This window comes from Rhinichthys klamathensis, unplaced genomic scaffold, assembly GCF_029890125.1.
Source record: "Rhinichthys klamathensis goyatoka isolate OS25496 unplaced genomic scaffold, OSU_Roscu_1.1 h1tg000240l_1, whole genome shotgun sequence".
Taxonomy (NCBI): Eukaryota; Metazoa; Chordata; class Actinopteri; order Cypriniformes; family Leuciscidae; genus Rhinichthys; species Rhinichthys klamathensis.
In genome coordinates, this window is record NW_026606762.1 from 2,347,087 (window position 1) to 2,364,381 (window position 17,295).

The 17,295-nt window shown below is 38.8% G+C and overlaps 1 protein-coding gene across 1 annotated transcript; it reads right to left on the bottom strand.

The window, feature by feature from the left end:
- Positions 1-3,695: 3,695 nt before the first annotated feature.
- Positions 3,696-14,044, bottom strand: bco1l (beta-carotene oxygenase 1, like). The gene is made up of 11 exons (XM_056265770.1): positions 13,905-14,044; positions 12,817-12,945; positions 12,530-12,659; positions 12,293-12,440; positions 12,046-12,193; positions 9,724-9,944; positions 9,340-9,606; positions 7,366-7,471; positions 7,181-7,275; positions 6,956-7,067; positions 3,696-3,881 (listed from the first exon to the last, which is right to left on the bottom strand). Exons 1-11 carry the CDS (start codon positions 14,002-14,004, stop codon positions 3,724-3,726), a joined length of 1,614 nt encoding a protein of 537 aa, XP_056121745.1. The 5' UTR covers positions 14,005-14,044; the 3' UTR covers positions 3,696-3,723.
- Positions 14,045-17,295: the final 3,251 nt, after the last annotated feature.

A 17,295-nucleotide genomic window follows, 5' to 3' on the forward strand; every position in this document is an offset into this window, starting at 1 on the left:
ATCTGCTTCGCTTCTGCTGCCACGGAGCAAGTGTGGACTTGCTACTGCCAATAAATACACAGATAGACTGCTGTGAGCATGTAAGTTATGATGCTGCTGCATGAATAGACATACACAAACCCTATAGCAGATCTAGGCAGGTGGAGCTGGGGGAGGTGGAGTGTTTCAGAGTGTCCTAAGAGAGTACTTTTCACAAAATTACAGAATAGTATTTTGGTGCAATTGTACTATTCACATATATCATTCACTGATATGTTCATATACCAGCCTTCTTCTTGACCTTGACCAAAATTTACTGATAACCCACCATGATAATACAGATAGTGAAATAAGGCCACATGATCACTGCACTTAAAGATCATAAAAATTGGCCTTTTCAAGAGCCGTGGCCATATGAAGAGAGAGGAGAAGGGAAAATCTGAATCAATTTGCACCGCATAAGAACCACTACGCTAACCTTTAAGCTTCAAAAGAGTTTGCTGTTTCAGAAATAATTTCATAGAATGCATGCAATGATCCTGCAAAACATTAAAATCAAGCAAAATCAAGCTTCTCTGTAAGCTCCCTTTGTTTTCATTACTGGGAACATATTTCAGAAGGAACTTCCCAGCTAACCGTGAATGTTCTCTTAACTTTGGCTAACCTTCTGACAAGGTTCTCTCAAAGTTATTAAGTATGGTCTTTAATAATGTAACAATATCAGCATTTATTGAGCATGGGGTGTTTTTTTCTGAAACATTCACTGTAAATAAATATATAAAATCAATAAGTTATGACAACATATGTTTTTACATCGCTTTAACTGATCAAAATTCAAATCAAACTACTTTTTTTTTACAAGTTTCGACTAATTGTTAAGTCAGTTTAATGTAATTTAAGTCGAGATGACTTAAACATCCATGTTGATTGTACTTAAACATTTAAGGTAGCAACATTTTTTACCGTAGTTGGACATTCGTTTAACTTTTTCTAAATGTTACTACTTGTTTCAGAACATTCAGAGAACATTATCAAAGTAACATTTCCATAATGTTAAAAAAAAATATCAACTGGAATGTTTCCTCAACGTTTGCAAAGCCAAGAAAACCCGTTTTTAAGACATATAAAAACTGGATGTTTAAACATTCAAAGAAAATACAAAAATAACTTTTTCATGACTTAAAGGGAACAGTAGCAAAACTGTTGTAGAACTAAAAACTGGTTCACAGTTTTGAACAATGATTTGTTGTTATAAAAAAAAAAACATAATTCCATGCAATCTGATTAAGGACTGTGTTTATGAATTAGTAAATGTGGTAAAAACTAATGAATGCAAGCTGTCTTTTGTTATGAGCACAAGTAAAATATTTACTGCCTTACTTTATCATAATTGTAGTCTTAGGAAACATCTGGTTAAAAGATAAGATAGTGCTTTCAAGAAGACTGGGACAGAGTATGTCCTGTATGACCTCATCTTTTGTAATACCTATAAAATTATCCATTTATATGAAAAGATCTCACACCATATGTTGATGTTTCAACTGACAAACTAATAAACCTAAGTACTTGAACAACCCCCCATATTACAGTTTGGTGACATGAATAACTTGTGATATGAATGACTCAGATCATGTGGCTTGCTGAGGAAAGATGTGCTGATACTTTCACCCAATCAGAGTTATAAGCATGAAAACATCCTATAGCCTCACATTCAAGGAAGATCCTGCATGTAGGAAGACTTGAAGAAACCTTAGGCACCACATAGTGACGCCCTACTAAACCCACACATATGAGAAACACGCCATTGGCCGAGTCCTATCAGATTTGTGATTAGAAATAAACTAATTTATTTATAGTTATCCAAACTGTACATTGCTCTTTCTGAACTTTAATCTCAACATTAGTCCAAAGTCATTGTATAATCAGCATCAGAAGTAACTGGCTGCTCTTTATTCTCTGGATAAGATCTCATAGACAATAAAACATTAAAGGGATTCCTGTAATTTGGTGATACACATCGACATCATTTAACTTATAATAATGCTGAAGGGTGAATATGAATCTATTGTAAACATTAGCACCTATAAACAAGAAGGTATGGATGGACCTCCACATGGACAGTAGATTTATAGAGTCTTGCATTGTTGATGACATATACTCAACCATAATCACACTCATGATTGGTCACTTGGTGGCAGTGTTGTCTTTAGAAACAAGTAACAGACTAAAAATATAGGCAATTTCTAAATGCTTTCTGGCAGTTTGAGAGTCCGAATGTGAAATATGGTGAATTAAGCTTGTTCTGTAAAGACTACCAAATTCCACAATATGTGATATTATTGTACAAACTATATAAAACATTCATTTACTGCATTTAAAGTCCCCATGAATTCAAAATTGACCATACTTACTTTGTTTGCCTAAATTGGCCGTTTTGTGGTAAACAATTCATCCATGCAAGTCAATCCACACAAAAAAAATTTTTGGCTTCGTAATCTTTAATCAAAATCAGAAATTTCCCCTCCCCCCTGCATTGGAGGACCTTCCCTGATGACGTAGGTTTGACGGTTTGGGTGTCTGCTTAACATCCGTAACCACGCCCCTCCAACTGACAGTAGACAGGCTGAATGAAAACACCTACTTTTCTAGTTCCAATCAGGTGCTAGTTGGAAAAAAAGCCACGCCCACTATTTTGCCTCTTTTAGTATTCCGTTTCTCTCGTAAATACGTCACAACACTGGAGAAAAGTCGTTTGCAACTTCCGGTTCACGGGGACTTAAACTTTGTTTACATATTTTTTTATAAACAAGAAAAATGTCCTAATGTCGTTGAAATATACATAAAACGTCATGTTTTTATGTTTATTTTGAATGAATAAATTAACTGTGAATATTATATTAGCAAATTTAAAAAGAAAGATTTGTAGTTTTGGTGATTTTTTTTAGTATATAGGTAGAAGCTAAATATATAATTGATGTTTTTATTTTAACACAACTTTTTTGAAATTATGTTGTTGTTGAAAAAATATATATATTAGAGAGAACGAGTTTAAATGCAGGATCTGTATTCGGTAAATTAGATAAGTTATTAGGCACACATTCATTAGAATGCATAAAGACACTAATACCGTATACGTGAAACATGAACATGAAAGCAATTCAAAGGATGCAATGAACAACAGTCCATACTAAAGAAATCTTTCTTTTTAATGGCACCACAATACACAGAATTACAGTAAAAGAGTGTTTTACAGCTTTAAGCACAATGAACAGATAATCTTATTCATTTAAATTTCATGCCTCACAATAGCCTGTTTTATAGACAGAATGTCTATAAAAATGATCATTCATTTAGCAGATGCTTTTATCCAAACGCGACTTACAAATGAGAAACATATTAGTGCCGCTGTAAAAATACATTCGTGGCCAGGTTCATTAAAGGGCTAGATTAGGAATAATAAATTACAGGATTTACAATTTAAAATCCACTCAATTGTCACAAACAATTAAGGAGAGATCATTTTATATAATCATGTTACAATGTAACAATAGGCTGTTTTACAGAATGTCTGTAAAAATATAAAACAATTTACAATAACGAAAAAAAATTAATATATTCATTTCTCTTTTTAGATCTTGTTTCTCTTCTTATATTTCGTATATATATAAATGTACACTTATAAACAAATAAGAATTGTTCTTTAAACCCTGCACAATGGGTTGGTGCATCATTTTGATGTCCATTTTAGGTAGACTTCTCATGGATGAAAAGCCCATGCAGGTCCATGTGAATAGCAGCATCAATGGTAGCGCGAGCGATCTCTTTAAAGGATTTAGCGTCCAGGACCACTAGGAAAGGTGGCTTTTGGGGATTGAACGAAACCACAGAAGACAGGATAATGCCTGAAAATGAGGAAAAGTCACTTACTGTATATGTTTTGTCAAGACAGCATAATTACAAATTCTTTCTTCTATACGGAGAGTTGCTCACTGTCACATCCGTCAGCTGGAGTGCCCGTAATCTCCACCAGAGGGCACTCCTCCTGACTCATGGGCCTTTCCATTATGGACTTCATTTCCCAGTATCCGAGTGTGATTGCCCTTGTTAAAATATGCCTATTTAAGCCCTGTGTTTTCATTCTCACTTTGCATAGTCTTGTTTTGTGTAACACTGCTATTCTGAGTTAGCCTGACTTCGTCATACTCATATATTCTAGTCAGAATGTGAGTCTGATACTGCTCCATAGGGCTTTGATTATGAGGCGTGTCTTAACCGAACCAGAAAAAAAAACCCTCTGCACTAAATTGGATAGACCTACAACCAATCAGAGCAACGCAGTAAGTGACGTATGTTGAGCTACGCATAGCAACAGAACTCAACTACACGCATGCTGGAAGAAGTAGTAAAATAATGAGTGTTGCTTCTTTTATTTGGTCCTCCATGAGTGCGACCAAAGGAGAAACCACAACGACCACAGCGCTTTCATTGAGTCCCATCTTCTTAGCGACCATCGGAGAGGGCTGATAAATTAAACTTTTGCCGAATCCCGTAGGATAGACGGCAAACACATCTTTCCGATCGACAAATGCCTTGATTGCAGTTCTCTGTTCGTCTTTTAAAATGAATGCGCTGTCGATTTCTTTTACAACAGACGCGATGCTGAATCTATACATCTCAATTCTCCAGCTGCAGTGATCTCTGAGGGAAACCAGTTCAACCCAAGCGCTCTTTGATAACGTGATGATTACGTAACTGCAGATCATCTGTCCATCATCGTATAAAGCCCGCCCGGGCAATTTGATTGGCCCGACTAATTCTGAACCGATCATAATTATTCCTCAATGGATCGAGTCCAGACCGAACTTCCCGACCAAAAAATGTTGTGGGCGGGGTTCGGGCTGGCATCCAGGCTAATTCTGAGTGCTTCTTTCCTTTCCTTTCCTTTCCTTTCCTTTCCTTTCCTTTCCTTTCCTTTCCTTTCCTTTCCTTTCCTTTCCTTTCCTTTCCTTTCCTTTCCTTTCCCTTCTGTCATTGTCCTGGATATCATTGTTTGCCTGTGTTTTTTGGACTCAATCGTAAGTTTGGATTGCTTGCTTTATCGTTTTGCCCTTATGCCTGTTATATGGATTACAATTCTGGATTGTCCCAATAAAGCTGCATTTGGATCTTCAACTCAAGTCTCGGAGGAGTTTGTGACACTCATCTTCATGTGCCACAGAATTTTAACACAGAAGAATCAACTTGCAATTGATTAAATAGAGTTCAGTCATGACAACACTGAATACTTTTTAGCATGATAATGTATTTGGTCTTGGTGGATTAATTCTGCTACACTGCTGCTGATTCAGAGCAAGAATGGACTTGCTACTGCTAATAGATACACATACACACTGCTGAGAGCATGTAAGCTATGATGCTGCTGCATAAATAGACATAAACTCACCTAAAGTATTATTAGGAACACCATACTAATACTGTGTTTGACAACCTTTCGCCTTCAGAACTGCCTTAATTCTACGTGGCATTGATTCAACAAGGTGCTGAAAGCATTCTTTAGAAATGTTGGCCCATATTGATTGGATAGCATCTTGCAGTTGATGGAGATTTGTGGGATGCACATCCAGGGCACGAAGCTCCCGTTCCACCACATCCCAAAGATGCTCTATTGGGTTGAGATCTGGTGACTGTGGGGGCCATTTTAGTACAGTGAACTCATTGTCATGTTCAAGAAACCAATTTGAAATGATTCGAGCTTTGTGACATGGTGCATTATCCTGCTGGAAGTAGCCATCAGAGGATGGGTACATGGTGGCCATAAAGGGATGGACATGGTCAGAAACAATGCTCAGGTAGGCTGTGGCATTTAAACGATGCCCAATTGGCACTAAGGGGCCTAAAGTGTGCCAAGAAAACATCCCCCACACCATTACACCACCACCACCAGCCTGCACAGTGGTAACAAGGCATGATGGATCCATATTTTCATTCTGTTTACGCCAAATTCTGACTCTACCGTCTGAATGTCTCAACAGAAATCGAGACTCATCAGACCAGGCAACATTTTTCCAGTCTTCAACTGTCCAATTTTGATGAGCTCTTGCAAATTGTAGCCTCTTTTTCCTATTTGTAGTGGAGATGAGTGGTACCCGGTGGGGTCTTCTGCAGTTGTAGCCCATCCGCCTCAAGGTTGTGCGTGTTGTGGCTTCACAAATGCTTGGCTGCATACCTCGGTTGTAACAAGTGGGTATTTCAGTCAAAGCTGCTCTTCTATCAGCTTGAATCAGTCGGCCCATTCTCCTCTGACCTCTAGCATCAACAAGGCATTTTCGCCCACAGGACTGCCGCATAATGGATGTTTTTCCCTTTTCACACCATTCTTTGTAAACCCTAGAAATGGTTGTGCGTGAAAATCCCAGTAACTGAGCAGATTGTGAAATACTCAGACCGGCCCGTCTGGCACCAACAACCATGCCATGCTCAATATTGCTTAAATCACCTTTCTTTCCCATTCTGACATTCAGTTTGGAGTTCAGGAGATTGTCTTGACCAGGACCACACCCCTAAATGCATTGAAGCAACTGCCATGTGATTGGTTGATTAGATAATTGCATTAATGAGAAATTCAACAGGTGTTCCTAATAATCCTTTAGGTGAGTGTACATAAATCCCATAGTAGATCTAGGCAGGTGGATCCGGGGAAGGTGGAGGGTTTTAGAGGAACTACCCTACCCTACAGCAAACACGGAACCAGAATATTAAAATGTTGAGCAAGAAATATAATTGGCTGCAGAATCAGCTTTTGCCATGTGCTAATGATGCGATTGCTAGCAGATTGCATGTGAAGGATTTGAGCCATCTAAAGTTTCATGACTGAACTAGTTAACTGTTTTCAAATCTTTTATTCTTTCAGCCTGCATTACGCAGAAACATTCTTCATATTTTGCAAAAATGTCCAATATTTCCATTAAATACTCACCATCATCTTCTTCAACAGCATTCGGAGATGCCACAAACACTGGCTCAGATGGGTAACATTCCTCCTCTGTCCACACTTTATGTGTCCTGGTAACTGTGTCCACTTTTGCGATCTATACAACAAGAGACACTATTGATAAATCATTGCATTTTTTGCAGTCTTATAGCTCAACTGGCAAACAAGGTTCAAATAAATGCAAATGTCCAGAATGCTAAAAATATATACCTTGCTTGGATAGGGTGACCAATCCACCCTGGTGCCATAGAAGTATCTGTACTTCTTACTGTTGAATTTGTAGTTGATACCAGGTAATTCTAGACCTGTGACCATACAAGCCACACACAGCAAGTCAACATGAGAGGGAAAAAAAAATGAACGCAGAATGATCAAGTTCTAAATTTAGGAATCACCTTCAAAAATAGTGTCAGGGGTGCAGTGGAGTGAGCCGTCCTCCTGCAGCACTGCTGTGGCTGTTGTGTCCCGCACCGCGACCAGGTTGGTGCCTGGTGGAGTTTCCTGATATCGTAAGAAAAAAGGTTTGTTGTATTAAGACAAATATAATCAAATCAAAGACTTTAGGTATGCAAAGACGGTGCACTCATATCACTATGAATGGGAGAAAGTGCAACGCGCAATATGGTGGAATGAGTCCCGTCTTCTAAATAAAAGAGCCAATCACCAATTGGTAAAGTCATCGTGTCACTGCAGCTGCCGGCTGGTTTAAAAACAATCAGTGTTCTGAGACGAGCTCTTATGACTGCACATGCGCAGTGGCTGGTCCAGCCTGAAAAATGCTGTTTTTCATCATGATTTGAGGATTTAGAAACAAAATTGATGAGACAGTTGTCGTAAGATTTCATTGGTAATTTCAAACATGAAATTTAATCGTAATCTTGGTGAACAGCTTTGGAGAATTTCATGTTTCCCCATTCAAAGAGATAGGAGCTGTACTGGCACGACTGTTGTTTCAAAGATGGCCGCCGAGTGAAATGACTTGCCTTAAAGGTGCCATTTGTAAAAATTGAGGTAAAAATATCCAACAAATGAGCTACACGTATCAAAAGAATGAGAAGAAATAAATGCAATGATGTCATTAAAAAAATGACAAGTTATAGTGCTGCCGAGATATAAACCTGAATTAGCATGCTAAATTACTAGCCCCGGCCCGGCCGGTGTCATAATACCAGTTTCGGCCATGGGAGGCGGTATGCGGGCAACATACATAACCACCAGCCAAACTCCAATACACGAATAACTCGCACGGCTTGTGGGCGTACTTGAACCTGATGTCAATCGCGTCTATATGAGACCGGCCTTTATAATTTAGTGTTGAGATGTTGTTCATTGATTCTCTAATCTCTAAAAAATCTCCAAATGAACTGCGGTCTTACGATCGTGTCAATTGATTTGATTAATATGCGCGAGGGAGAGAGAGAGCAGGAGGACAGCGCTCGTGTTGTTTGAAGACGTGAGAGTGCGCGCGCGCGGCCGGGGCGCTCTCTCTCTCCCTCTGCTCGTTATGCGCCCTGTCAAACGCAGCAGTCATTCTATTCTACATCACTCACCGATCAAAATAGGCTTTGGCGGGACAAAGCGGACGATTTGACGGTTTTAGAGGATTAACAACCCGAAACTAAAAAACAGACTACAGTAGGCCAACTTTCTGGAGGTATACTGCCCCCATCTGGTATGGAACATGTGGATTTTGAATTGATTTTTTTTACACAAGGCACCTTTAAAGGGATAGTTCACCCAAAAAAAAAAAAAAAAAATTAGCCCATGATTTACTCACCCTGAAGCCATCCTATGTGTATATGACATTCTTCTTTCAGACGAATACAATCGGAGTTATATAAAAAAAATGTCCTGGCTCTTCCACGCTTTATAATGTTACTCTTTCACCGTAAATCGATGCGTTCGGCCGGAAGCTAGTTATTTTAGTCGATAAAGTTTTAAATATGGATATTTTTCTTACACGAACGCATCGCTTCAATTCAGGAGGCCTTTATTATCCCGCCAGAGCCGTGTGGAGCAGTTTTATCATGGATGGATGCGCTTTAATGGACTTCCAAAAAAAAAAAACCCATTCACTCTCATTATAAAGCTTGGAAGACCCAATGATATTTTTTGACTCAGGGTGAGTGAATAATGGCTTAAGGGTGAGTAAATCATGGGCTGATTTTAATTTTTGAGTGAACTATCCCTTTAAAGGCACTTTGATCAAATCTAAGTGCATCTGGAATCTGAAATTTGGTCAAATTTTGATTCAATTTGATAAAATTCATAATTATTCACAGAAAATGCTGAAGAGTTTTCTTGCTACAACTCATCCATATTATGCCTTATGTAATTCAATCCTTTTTACTTTATATTTCCTATTTTACCTTGTCTATGTTGAGAGGAAGGACAATCCGCTGGCCTGTCGGTCGAGCGAAATCCTTGTTGGTCTCTATAAACTCTGCAACACCTTGCTTCATGTTGTGTATATAGAACATATCGTACAGATTGCTGTCCTGGTATGTAATCAAGTCAAAGACGACATGGCCATCTTCCTCATAAGCATTGATGTGATGGAAGACCACAAATGGGTCTGCGTAGTACTTTGTGCTCACAGGTTTCCCAGTCTTCCTATTGATCAGATGGATCAGTGTCTATGTGGTGATCAAAACCAGTTGTTAGAACAGTTACTGAAGCATTTAAACAAATGGATAAAGTACTATTTAAGATGGAAAAATAGACAAAAAAAACAAAGCAGAAGTTTTGCTCACAATGTCATCTTTGTCGAATTTCAGGCAACTGCCCCAGTTGACATCTCTGAAGTAAGCGGTGGCCAGTTTGAGGATATCCAGCTTGAAGGCCTGCTCCACAAAGATAATGTAGTTCTCCGTCATGCCAAAGCTGTGGAAGTAGCTTGGGTACAACGAGGAGCGGAAAGGAATGGAGCAAACTTGTTCCACCTTCCTCAGGGCTGGCTTATTCTTCCCTTTATCTGCAATAAGAATTGTATACACTGTGTAGGTGTTCTTTATGAGATATGGCTGGCCCATCTATAGTATTCCTCGCTTTTAGGGGTCACACTTGTGATTCTTGGCTATTGAAACAGACTGAAGATAATAAGTGTACAATTTTTTGTTAATTAATAGCCTGGTCCCACCAGACTCTCATACATTTCATTTGTACAGAGAGTCTGGCCTCGCTCCATTGACAAGCGTTAACTTCCTTAAAGGCGGGTAACTCTGTTGAAGTTTAAAACTATTGGATCTGCCCAGAGCCACTCTGGATCTGCCATAACCAATCGCTGACGTTTGGTCATGACGTATGACGACTCAAACTAGCGCACCTCAACGTCATCGTTCTCAGACACTCCCTCTGTTCACTGATTGGACCGGTAAAAAATTGACCGGAGAAAACCAAAGAATACTCCACAATCCCAGACGTGTTACTGAAGGAAAATGAAAATTGAGCGGAAGTACGTAGGAAGGCGGAGCCAGGCTAGTTAATTAAATGAATGTACTTCATTTTGTTTCTATAATAATTATTCTTGAATATTTTGTATTTTGAGTGGATTTCATAGACAATATTTACCTCTACATTTTTTTTTCTATATAAAATAATACAAATATTAAAAAAACTATTTCATATTATTTTCAATTAATACAGGTTCTGTTATCCCTGTTCCCATCTACCAGAGTTTTCCTGTGTTGCTTAGTTAGTTTCCTTGGTTGTTAATTAGTTCCACTCATCTGTTCTGTTTTCCATTGATTACTCTAATCTGATTACTCTGTATTTAAGCCCTCTATTGTCCTGTATCCTTTGTGTTTCATGCATGCGGTTGAGTTATTCTGTCCTCCTGTATTCTCCTAGTGGTATCTGGATTGAAGAGTATTTGTACCGGTACTCCATTAATCGTGCGCTCATTACTACAGCCAAATATTGTGACATATATATACATTTTTTATTAGGTTATGCATTTGGATATATTTAGAAATTATCGAAGACTGCTTTATCGTGGCTGATTTGTATGTTGTACCCCAAAAAATTGCTGTGTATTTTTTGTATTTCCTTGTATTTTGACCGTGACGATCACAAGTGTGACTATTTTTTTAATGAAAAACAAAAAGAAGAATCCGCACACCAAACAAGCTCAAAGTTCAAGGTCCACTGAAAAATACTGTACTGAAGATTCTCATATAAGGTGTTAACAAAATACCAAGGTGGAGTAACAAATATGTGACTGTGCACAAAAAAGAAAAAGAAAACAAAGAGCAAACGTTTCAGTCCATCTTGGACTATCTTCAGCACTTTTTCAATGGACTTTGAGTTTGTTTGGTGTCCTGATTCCTCTTTTTATTTATGAATTGAACCCACACAGCCAAAAATACTTTACATATAGAAATTGCCGCAGAACTGTTTCATATTTTTTTGCCGGTTGACAATTTTTATTACCATTTAGTCTTTTCTAATCATGTCTACAATTTTTTTGTGTGTTCATATAGAAAGTATGACAAAAGTCACTAAGTTTGGTACCATTTAAAAAAAAATTAGGATGATAACTATAATGATACCGATATAGTTTAAAAAAAATCTAAATGTAAGAATAGCAGAGTCCACACTACAATTATAACGATAACAGCACAGATAAACAATATCATTGGAATTACTTTCAGATTGATTTTTTTCCAGCTGATGAATGATTAACAGCCAATCAGAATCCACCCTGTTTTGAAGAGCTCGAGCATTTAAAGCGGCAGACGACAAAATAGAATAAACTAAATAATAAGAATGAACGAAACAATGTTGAGCGTCGGTGGGGACGCTAATATAGTTATCGTTATAGTTGTCTTTATAGTTATCGTTCTTGGTGTGAATGGGTCTTAAAGGGATACTCCACTTTTTTTGGAAATAGGCTCATTTTACAACTCCCCCAGCGTTAAACTGTTGAGTTTTACCGTTTTTGAATCTCCGGTTCTGGCGGTAAAACTCAACAGTTTAACTCTGGGGGAGTTGTAAAATGAGCCTATTTCCAAAAAAAAGTGGAGTATCCCTTTAAGAGATTAACATGGTCTAAGGAATGCTATTTCTCTGGTTACCTGAGGCATTGGCGGGCACCTTGAAAATAACATATTTCGGTCGGCCAAAGTTCATAATGGCAGTGCCCATGTTGTACGTGTTCCCTTCATCATCATAGTGAGGGTGTGCGGTTGCCAAGTTGATGGCGATATGGTTTCTGTAGTTCGTCTGAAAAGATAATAAAGGGCAATTTATCAACAGCAAATTGATTGAAAAAATATCTTGAGATGCAGAACAAACTGAAATAATGAATACATTTGGACTCACTCTTCCTAATGTGTTGAGTGTCAGTGGGTCAATTTTGTTAATGTAGTTCACTTCTGATGATGCGTAATAATCTTCACCATATCTTATGATGTTAATGAGATTATTATCTGTGAAATCTGGAATGGCGTTCACCAGGTAACTGAAGGCTCTACAAAGCAACGCAAAGCAATTATCCAGGTCATTTTGATTGGATTTAATAGAAAATTGGAAAAAGTCCAGAAAGAATTATCTTTTTACTTAGAGAATATATTCTTGCAGGGATCTGGGTACACCATGGTCCCGAATTCAGACACAACGATCCTATTGGCAGCGATGTTCTTTTTGAATGTTTCACTCTCCAAGAATTTACTCCTGTAAAATACATCCCCTGAAAAATGACAATTTAATTGTTTATGGCTCATCCAATCCTCTGTTAACACTTTCCTAGATATAGTAAAATGACTATATGAGTATTTTTGCAACAATGTTCATAGTACTTTCCATAAATGTCATTTAAAAGGTTCTTGCCCATGCACCCGACGTACCATCTTTAAAGGTGAAACTGTGAATGAGTGCCATTCCATCAAACCAGTGCTTGTATGAAGTGTTACCAACTGAGAACAGACCAGGACCATTGCGCAAAAGTGTCCCCTGAAGCCATGCTGGGATGGAGCCTAAATAAAGCAGACACAGTGTGTGAACTGGACAGGCCATGAGGTTATAGTGTAATGCGGCTTTCAGCAAATCTATGAGAAGTATGTCAATTCAGGGAGCAAAAATGTGCAAAATTACAATATTTGGGTGGATGATTAACTATTAGTCCCAAGTAATATGGTTGTTTGTCCAAGTAATTTTGTATGCTGATTATGGTGAGTCTCAATATGCCGGCAATAATTTTGGGGTTAGGCTATCTCAAAAATGAATGGGATTTTCATATTTATCGGTCATTTTCCTAAGCTGTAGGCAAAGGAAAGCACGCGTTTCAAATCAGTGCTTCTCCCGGCCGGGACAATAGCGCTAAATTCATCCCCTGTTTAGCGCCGAAAATCGAGCCGAGAGATCTCATAAAAAGCCACAATCATAACAGAAAGATATGCATTTGTATGCACTAGATTTAGTATTTGTTCAAAGGTTACATGCAATTTGTAGGATGGTTTGTATTTATTTGTGAAATATTATCTAGGCTCATTTATTTATATTTGTAAAACACAATATTTGCTACTCCACTGCATTTTCGCTCAAATTGACATTTGTATTTGCACATTGCTTTCTGTTTGTTTGCGAGTCGAGTTTTCCTTTGCAAAGCAGATCGAGTTTGTTTGCAAAATGCTGGAGTTGTTTGTTTAATTATGGCCATGGTAGGCTATTTTATTTTTCCTACTATGGAAGTCATTGGGTATAGAGCCATCAACTGTCTGGTTACCGACATTCTTCAAAATTGTTTTAAGCAGAAGAAAGAAATTCACACAGGTTTAAAACGGGTGAGTAGTAGCCTAAATGATGACAGAATTTTCATTTTGAAGTGAACTATTCCTTTAACATCTGGTCTTGAGGATATAGCTCGTCACAACCATAGACAGTATGGTCACAACTGTGTTCCTTACATGAAAATCTCCCCTGCATGAAACGTTACCTGACACGTCTGCTTTTAGCGGTCCCGGTGTCTCCACTCCGTTTCTCCAGAAAAAAGACAACATGCCGAGCTGAAGCCGAGCGCTCAATGTCAATGACATAACTGTGCTGCCACACACACACACACACACACACACACGCTACATACGGTATCTCATACACACTCCGTCACCATAGTTGCGTTTCTGAATCATTATGTAACAGCTGCAGAGTTCCTCTGAGGAGTGTAAACTAGGTCAAGTTCACCGAAGTTTGTAGGCTAGCGGCTAGGCTACTCTCCTGAACATTTCATGGTCTTAGTGGAAGGCCTATACCACTGCTTTTATATGCTTCAGTAAACACAGTTGACATAATAACTCACTAATGTAAGAAGTTTGTCTGTTTTCATTTAAAATATTTAATCATAAAACTAATTAGACATTCACAGATCTGATAATAAACAGATTAATTCAAAAGTAGCCTATTTAGGAATAATTCAATGTTTAGCACTTATACCGATGGCTGTGGCCTTCATAGCACAAATAGTAAAGCATAAACACCATGGAAAATGAATGAAGGTAAACTGTTTTATCAATGTACCTGCATGATAAACAAATAAACAGAGCTTGCCAGTTGCCTACGCAAATATCAATGCACTTTTACCTCAGTCTAAAAGAAAAACGGTTTTGGTAAGGGTTTAGTCGTGTGCCAGCAATTTTATTTGTTATTTGTTGATTGTCAGTTGTTGGTTATGATTTTTTTTAATTGCATGAGATATTAAAGTGCCCCTATTATGCTTTTTCAAATATAAACGTTCGTGCAGTATGTAATATAGCCAGTTGTTTGTAAATCTAAAAGGTCTGCAAAGTATTAAAGATCAAAGTGCACGACAAATAAAGTAATTATTTCCTAAAGGAAAGAATCGATTCTGAACTGCCGAAATGAGTTGACAGCAATTCCAGCCAAACTTCTTGTTACATACACACACCTAAAGGATTATTAGGAACACCATACTAATACTGTGTTTGACCCCCTTTCGCCTTCAGAACTGCCTTAATTCTATGTGGCATTGATTCAACAAGGTGCTGAAAGCATTCTTTAGAAATGTTGGCCCATATTGATTGGATAGCATCTTGCAGTTGATAGAGATTTGTCGGATGCACATCCAGGGCACGAAGCTCCCGTTCCACCACATCCCAAAGATGCTCTATTGGGTTGAGATCTGGTGACTGTGGGGGCCATTTTAGTACAGTGAACTCATTGTCATGTTCAAGAAACCAATTTGAAATGATTCGAGCTTTGTGACATGGTGCATTATCCTGCTGGAAGTAGCCATCAGAGGATGGGCACATGGTGGCCATAAAGGGATGGACATGGTCAGAAACAATGCTCAGGTAGGCCGTGGCATTTAAACGATGCCCAATTGGCACTAAGGGGCCTAAAGTGTGCCAAGAAAACATCCTCCACACCATTACACCACCACCACCAGCCTGCACAGTGGTAACAAGGCATGATGGATCCATGTTCTCATTCTGTTTACGCCAAATTCTGACTCTACCATCTGAATGTCTCAACAGAAATCGAGACTCATCAGACCAGGCAACATTTTTCCAGTCTTCAACTGTCCAATTTTGGTGAGCTCTTGCAAATTGTAGCCTCTTTTTCCTATTTGTAGTGGAGATGAGTGGTACCCGGTGGGGTCTTCTGCTGTTGTAGCCCATCCGCCTCAAGGTTGTGCGTGTTGTGGCTTCACAAATGCTTTGCTGTATACCTCGGTTGTAACGAGTGGTTATTTCAGTCAAAGTTGCTCTTCTATCAGCTTGAATCAGTCGGCCCATTCTCCTCTGACCTCTAGCATTAACAAGGCATTTTCGCCCACAGGACTGCCGCATACTGGATGTTTTTCCCTTTTCACACCATTCTTTGTAAACCCTAGAAATGGTTGTGTGTGAAAATCCCAGTAACTGAGCAGATTGTGAAATACTCAGACCGGCCCGTCTGGCACCAACAACCATGCCACGCTCAAAATTGCTTAAATCACCTTTCTTTCCCATTCTGACATTCAGTTTGGAGTTCAGGAGATTGTCTTGACCAGGACCACACCCCTAAATGCATTGAAGCAACTGCCATGTGATTGGTTGATTAGATAATTGCATTAATGAGAAATTGAACAGGTGTTCCTAATAATCCTTTAGGTGAGTGTATAACACATTTACATAATGCAAGCCTATTTTCTTCATTGGTTGCCCGTGAACAACGTCTAATTCGACCTGCCTTCAACACTGTAGTTGTGCCTTGGTTTGTGTTGTTGACACGTCGAGCAGATGCTGTTTTCACAAGGATGCGGACTCACGCTGGAATTGATACAAAATAACCAACGTGGAGGAACCCTCTGGAGCTGAAATTCAGATATGGTAATTGGCGGCTCATTTTCGACACATGCTGTAAGCAATAGACCAAAAACACCAGACTGGGCCGTCTGGCCAATCAGAGCAGAGTAGGCTTGCGAAAAGGAGGAGTTTAGAGAGACTGAAACGCATATTGAGTACCACATTTGAATTGACTTTGTGACTGTTAAAAAAGTATGTTCTATATAGTATGAATATGGTAGTATGAATGAAATTTGGACGTACTGCATCCACCATGTTGTTACTCTCACGTGACCTACCAGTATCACTTCACTGCCATTCATAAAACCTCTCCTGTGGTCTCATGGGACAGTAAAGTGTCCATCGAATACACCCTTTAAAATCTCGAGAGAAGTAGTAGATACTTTTCACCAACTTTTTTATTGAATACCATGTATTTGGACATATTCTGTTGGCCTACTTTTGGCATACTGAACATCAGGTGCATACTGAACATCAGGTGCATATTAAACATCAGAAGCGAAGTATACTGAACGTCAGGAGCATACTGAAGTATACTGAACATCAGGAGCATACTGAACATCGGGAGCATACTAAAAGTCAGGAGCATACTGAACATCAGAAACATACTGAACATCAGGAGCACACTGAATATCAGGAGCATACTGAACATCAGGAGCACACTGAACATCAGGACCATACTGAACATCAGGAGCACACTGAATATCAGGAGCATTCTGAACATCAGGAGCACACTGAACATCAGGACCATACTGAACATCAGGAGCATACTGAACATCAGGAGCATACTGAACATCAGAAACATACTGAACATCAGGAGCATACTGAACATCAGGAGCATACTGAACATCAGGAGCACACTAAAAGTCAGGAGCATACTGAACATCAGAAACATACTGAACATCAGGAGCATACTAAAAGTCAGGAGCATACTGAACATCAGAAACATACTGAACATCAGGAGCATACTGAACATCAGGAGCACACTGAACATCAGGAGCACACTGAACATCAGAAACATAC

What these genes read in the sequence shown, in the direction of transcription:
- bco1l (XM_056265770.1), bottom strand. Translation starts at nt 14,004, where the DNA reads ATGTCATTGACATTGAGCGCTCGGCTTCAGCTCGGCATGTTGTCTTTT. An exon ending in AATTCGACAAAGATGACATT is followed by an intron (nt 9,607 to 9,723) that starts GTGAGCAAAACT and finishes ATCACCACATAG; the next exon opens with ACACTGATCCATCTGATCAA. An exon ending in TGCTGTTGAAGAAGATGATG is followed by an intron (nt 3,882 to 6,955) that starts GTGAGTATTTAA and finishes CCTCATTTTCAG; the next exon opens with GCATTATCCTGTCTTCTGTG.